A 6,000-nucleotide genomic window follows, 5' to 3' on the forward strand; every position below is an offset into this window, starting at 1 on the left:
AGTGCGTGTGCGATTGCCAGAAAGACAGAGACAGACAGAGAGACAGAAAGCGAGAAATTACCCCCCAGGGGGGATGGCCACACTGCAATCCTCTCTCCTCCATTCTCCTCTGGGGATCTTGGGCAGCACACACATGCGCCTGGCATGAGTTGAAGCCACCGGGTTCGGGACTCGAACCATGGTTGACTACATGGGAGTCCAGTGACACAGCCATTATGCTAACTGCTGGTCCCAAAATGACTTTCAAGTTGTCATACAGTGTGGCCATTCCCCCTGAGGGATGATTTCTCACTTTCCCTTTCTCACACTGTCTCACTCTGTTTCTGTCTGGCAAGTGTACACGCCCTATGGTAAAAACCTAAACGGTCAAAACAAACAGACAAGAAAAACGATTTGTCATATTGGTAAATTATAAGAACAATGAAAGGACAAACAGTCTAGAAGATGTGGCACACGGGCCGCTGTGACCTCCAATATCCACTCTCTGCCTTCCAAGTATTAAAACACTGGTTTTAGCTGGAAACATGGTTGCCCAGAACAGAGACATTTCCCAGCCTGCTTTGAGTAAGGTGTGCCTGGGGCACTGAGGACTGGCCAATGCCCTGGAAGTATATTTGCCACGTGCTTTGGGGAAGTGTGCTTAAAGGACTGGGTATGCCTCCCTCTTTCTCTTCCTTACCTGCTCTTGGCAGCAATTGAGCTAAGAGCATAAGTAGCCGTCTTGGAAGAAGTAGAAGCCACGTACTGGGGACGGCAAGGTGAAAGACGGACAAGTGCCACCCTGGAGCCTGTGGCGCGGCCGCAGCATTCCAGGACACCACTGCTTAACTCATTGCGATTTTGAGTTTTCTGTTATTGACAGCCAAACAAAATGCTAACTGACGAGGTAAAGGCAAGGTCCAGAAAAGCTAAGGCTGACAGCAGGTTCTGCCAAGTATATTCTTTGCAGTATACGATGGCGTCTTCAAAGGGAGAGAGCGCGCCGAAGCCAGCACGGAATGCATTCACCGGCAGAAAAGGAAAGCGTGCCAAAGGCAGATCCTCGGACGCATTTTCACTTAAGAAGCAGGAGAAGCTCGGCAGAGTACTTTAGCACCGGGAAAATGCAGTCACAAAGGCCAAGAGAGCAGAGTTCACCAAGAAGCAGGCGTCAGTAAGCGCGGAAGGATGACGGAGGAGGGACCAGCAGTTAGCGTAATGGCTGTGTCACTGGACTCCCACGTAGTTGACCACGGTTCGAGTCCTGGACCCAGTGGCTTAAACTCACGCTGGGCGCATGTGTGTGTGTGCCCAAGATCCTGGGAGGAGAATGGAGGAGAAGGGATTGCGGCATGGCCATCCCCCCGGGGGGCGATTTCTCACTTTCTGTCTCTGTCTCTCTCCATCTTTCTGGCAAGTGCACATGCTCTATAGCAAAAACCTCTCCAAAAAAAAAAAAAAAAAAGGATGATGGAGAAGAACCTAGGAAAAGTGGGGAGAAATGATTCAAAGTGAAAACAATAACCAGATTCCACTCTGTCTTGCCTTGGAATTCTGAGTATTCTGGGTAAAATATCACTTCTTAAGTACATGGTGGGGGGGAGGAGGGGGAGTCTTAAAACAAAAAAACAAGAAACTTCTATAAATGGCAAGTTGTTAAGACCAGAAACTGTAAGTTAAAATGTCAGGAAACAAGGGGGAAACTTGCCTTTGTATATGACAATCTCTTTTTACCTCATTACTTTTCACGTCTTAGCCTAGATGAAATCAAACAAAACCTCTTGCCTTCACAGGTTAATCAGAAACCAGGTGAATAATGAAAAACAGACTCTGAACCATTATGCAATATTGAGAAGTCCAAAAGACATATTTTCCTTCTGGGTAAATGGCAGCTACAAAATTAGCTTAATCAGGGCCACTAAGAAGAGACTGACATTTCCCATTTCAACCAAGCTCTCCTCTTTCGTTTCTTACGTCATTGTTAATTTTGCAAAAATAAAAAATAGTGGGAACCAGCACTTAGCGTAATGGCTATGTCGCTGGACTCCCATGTAGTCGACCGCGGTTCGCATCCCGGACCTGGTGGCTTAAAACTCACGCCGGGTGCGTGTGCGTGCATGCCCAGGATCCCGAGAGGAGAATGGAGGAGAAGGGATTGTGGCGTGACCATCCCCCACTGCGGGGGTGATTTCTTGCTTTCTGTCTCTATGTCTCTCTCTGTCTGGCGAGCGCACGCCCCCTATAGCGAAAACCTCTCCAAAAAAAGAAAAAAAAAGAAAAAATAGTAAAAGAAGAAGAATGAAAATGGCTGCAACAGATGCAGCGTTCCTAGATTCAAGCTGCCCGAGCAGCGGCCTCATAGCAGTGTACAGGCCACAGGGACTAGGAAGTCATGTTCTGCCCTTAGTACTGCCAGGTATGGAGGAACGGAATCTGGAGGACAGGTGTATTTCATGAAAGCTGACCAAAATTCTTCGGCTCCTTTAACCATCACAGCAGGTCCTTCTTTTTTAAGTTTCTTTCATTCATTTTTGCATGAGAGAAAGATGAGCGCCCCCGGCAGGCTCTCATACTGCCACCCCCTCCTAGCCAGCCAGGACCATGGGCAGACATGCACCGTGCCCTCTGGTATGTATGCGTCAACCCAAGAACAGAACCCTGATCTTTCAGATGGCCTCCACACTGCAGGGTGCAGTGTTACCGGTGCACCAACGGGACTAAGCCAAGCCTCTCTCTCTCTTCCTCTCTCTCTCTCTCTTTTATTTTTTTCCCCAGATTTTGCTATAGGGCCACGTGCTTGCCAGACAGGGAACACGAGAGAGGAAAAGTGAGAAATCACTCCCCAGGGAGAAAGACCATGCCACAGACTCTTCTCCTCCAGTCTCCCCTCAGGATTTTGGGAGCACACGCGTGGACACACACACACACTCATGCCCAACATGGTTTTCTTTCTTTCTTTCTTTCTTTCTTTCTTTTTTTTGTTTGAGAGGTTTTCGCTATAGGGTGCGTGCGCTCGCCAGACAGACAAGAGAGAGACAGAGAGACAGAAAGCAAGAAATCGCCCCCCAGGGGGGATGGCCACACCGCAATCTCTTCTCCTCCATTCTCCTCCCAGGATCTTGGGCACGCACGCACACATGCCCGGCGTGAGTTTTAAGTCACCGGGTCCAGGACTCGAACCGTGGTCGACTACATGGGAGTCCAGTGATATAGCCATTACGCTAACTGCTGGTCCCCCAACATGATTTTCAACTGCCAGGTACAGAACTCGAACCATCGAACCAAGGAGCCAGCCATGTGAGATCCAAAACCTTAACCTCACACCACCTGCTGCCCACCGAGTCTTTCGTTGACAGCTCTTTTTCTTTTTTTTTGGTGAGGTTTTGCTATAGGGTGCATGTGCTCGCCAGACAGACAGAGAGAGACAGAGAGACAGAAAGCAAGAAGTCACCCCCCAGGGGGGATGGCCATGCCGCAATCCCTTCTCCTCCATTCTCCTCTCAGGATCTTGGGCACGCACGCACATGAGCCTGGCATGAGTTTAAGCCACCGGGTCCAGGACGCGAACCGCGGTCGACTACGTGGCAGTCCAGTGACATAGCCATTACGCTAACTGCTAGTCCCAACAGCTCTTTTTTTTAAAACCAGTGGTCATCAAATCAAGTCTGTGACATGTAACCACCATTTTTTTTTCACACAAAGAATAGAAGAGGAAAAAGAATATATTATTGAGTTGTTGAAAAAATCATGATGCATTCTTTTCTATGTTTTTCTATGCAAAAACGCATCATAGCTTTTCTGATACATACAAGTGTATGTGCTCTATGACAAAGAAATACAGGTATAACAGGTATTTTGCTTTATTCTGAGAATGGCAAGTAAATAGACATATCCTTGTGTAATTTTATTTCTGTCATTTTGGGGATCATTGTATATAATTCACATTAAAACAGGAACTATCATAATAACATTATTAATTAATAGTATTGATAATTACTATATTTATACTACTAATAAAATGAAATCTGATGATAGTGGAAGGAAAAATTAGCAGTATCCTCATTTCAGTCTCTCTTTGTTCCAAAAGCACGTGCCAAGAATTAGGACCAATAGTATTTCTATCTTCACTTTATATATTCCTTGCAAATTCTAATTTCCACTATTCCTACTTAGTGTGTATGGGTGGCTCCAAGACTGACATAATTATACTTTTTTTCAGAAACATGGAAGGGTCAAACCAAATTGACTTCATTAGTTTCCAAAAAAGCAGCATTGGGGACCAGCAGGTGGGGTAATGGTTATGTCACTGGACTGCCATGTGGTCAACCGCAGTTTGAGCCCCAGACCCAGCATCTTGAAACTCACACTGTGCACGTGTGCATGCGTACCCAAAATCTCGAGAGGAAAATGGAGAAGGTATTGTGGTGTGGCCACCCCTCTGGGGAGTGCTTTCTTGCTTTCTGTCTCTCTGTCTGTCTGGCAAAAGTGCACGTGCCCTATAGCAAAAATCTAAGAAAAAGCAGCATTGATCACTTTCTCTTTCCCCAAACAGTGAGTGTACTCACTGGAGAGAGACAGAGAGGGAAACTGAGAAATCATCCCCCATCCTGTGGGGATGGCCACACCACAATCCCTTCTCTGTTTTCTCTGGAGTCTGGGCGTGCATGCATGCGTAAGTGCCAGGCATGATTTTCAAGCCACAGGGTCTAGGACTCAAACCATGAAGTCGGTGATGTGGATCCAGTGCCTTAACCATCTGGCCACCTGCTGGCCCTAATCTCCCTTTTAAAAGTAATGCTCTGGGGGCCAGCAGATGGCATAGCAGTTACATTGCTGGACTTTCACATGGCCAACTACAGTTCAATCCCCAGATCTGGCGGCTTGAAAATTATGCAGGGCACATGTGTGTGCATGCCCAAGGGCCCAGAAGGAGAATAGAGGAAAAGGGATTGTGGCGTGGCCATTCCTGGGGGGGGGGGGGGTGAGTTCTCACTTTCCCTCTTCCTGTTTCTGTCTCTGGTGAGCACATGCACCCTAAAGCAAAAATCTATAAAAAAAAAAATAAATAAATACAAAATAAATAAAAGTAATGCTCTGCACCAGCAGGTGGCACGAAGGTTAAAGCAGCTGGGTCTTACACGGCCACCTGCCTGTGTGCCCCAAATCCAGACAGAATGGAGCAGTTATGATCTGGCCATTCCCAAGGGTGCTTTCTCACTCTCTCTCTCTCTTTCTGGCTAGTGCACTGGACCCTAGAGCAAAATTTTTAAAAAGAAAAGTACTGCTTTATGTGCATTACACAAGGGAAGTATCCCGTGGCGAAATAAAACAAGACACACTGCACAGCCTCTCAGAAAATAGGCTAACTCTGACTTGGATCATCCACAGAAGCACTAAGGCCCTGAGATTTAAACAGACAGGGAGAAATCGTTGTGCATTTCTGGGCCACGACCTAACTCTCCTTCACTCACTAGGCTGGCGCTAATGGGGACCTTAATTTTTTAAAAGTTAAATAATTTTATTATCCAATTCCTAGAGCGTTTAGCCACACACCGGAAGGGGAGCCTGGACTGGAAGTTGGGGAGTGAGGCTGAACCAGAGTGCAGCCTTGTTGGGAGTTGAGATCTCTGGAGTACAAAGTCCCCCCAGAAGCTGAAGTTGCAAGCAAGCGGAATTCTGCTCGCAGCCGCACGGACAGACCCGCCGCAGCGCGGCCCCCATGGCAGTCACCGCCTGGCTCTCAGCCAGGTTCCTCGCCAGTAACGGGATGAGCGTTCGCTCTGAGGATCGACCGCGCTAGTGTGGGTTCAAAGGCCCTGGCGCCCACCAGCGGCTCAGTCTGTGGCTTTTCACCGAAACCAGCGGGGAAGGCCCCGACCCCGGAGCCGCCAAGCGCCCAGGCCCCGGCGGTCCCCCGGCCGGGCGCCCGTTACCTCAGCGCGTTGACCGGCGGGTTTCGGAGGCGGATCAACGCCAGGCAGTCGTGCAGCCGCGTGTACTCGGCCATGTTCGCTCGGTCGC

At 48.3% G+C, this 6,000-nt stretch overlaps 1 protein-coding gene across 1 annotated transcript in view; it reads right to left on the bottom strand.

Annotated features, from left to right (window-relative positions):
- The window catches only part of EHHADH (enoyl-CoA hydratase and 3-hydroxyacyl CoA dehydrogenase), a 59,647-nt gene extending 53,653 nt beyond the window's left edge, over positions 1–5,994 (bottom strand). Inside the window, exon 1 of the mRNA XM_006160779.1 lies at positions 5,913–5,994. Coding sequence (XP_006160841.1) covers positions 5,913–5,986 — 74 coding nt within the window. The 5' untranslated portion in view covers positions 5,987–5,994. The remainder of the gene's footprint in view (positions 1–5,912) is intronic.
- Between the last annotated feature and the right edge of the window lie 6 nt (positions 5,995–6,000).

This window comes from Tupaia chinensis, unplaced genomic scaffold (genome assembly GCF_000334495.1).
Source record: "Tupaia chinensis unplaced genomic scaffold, TupChi_1.0 Scaffold000708_1, whole genome shotgun sequence".
In the NCBI taxonomy this organism is placed as follows: domain Eukaryota; kingdom Metazoa; phylum Chordata; class Mammalia; order Scandentia; family Tupaiidae; genus Tupaia; species Tupaia belangeri.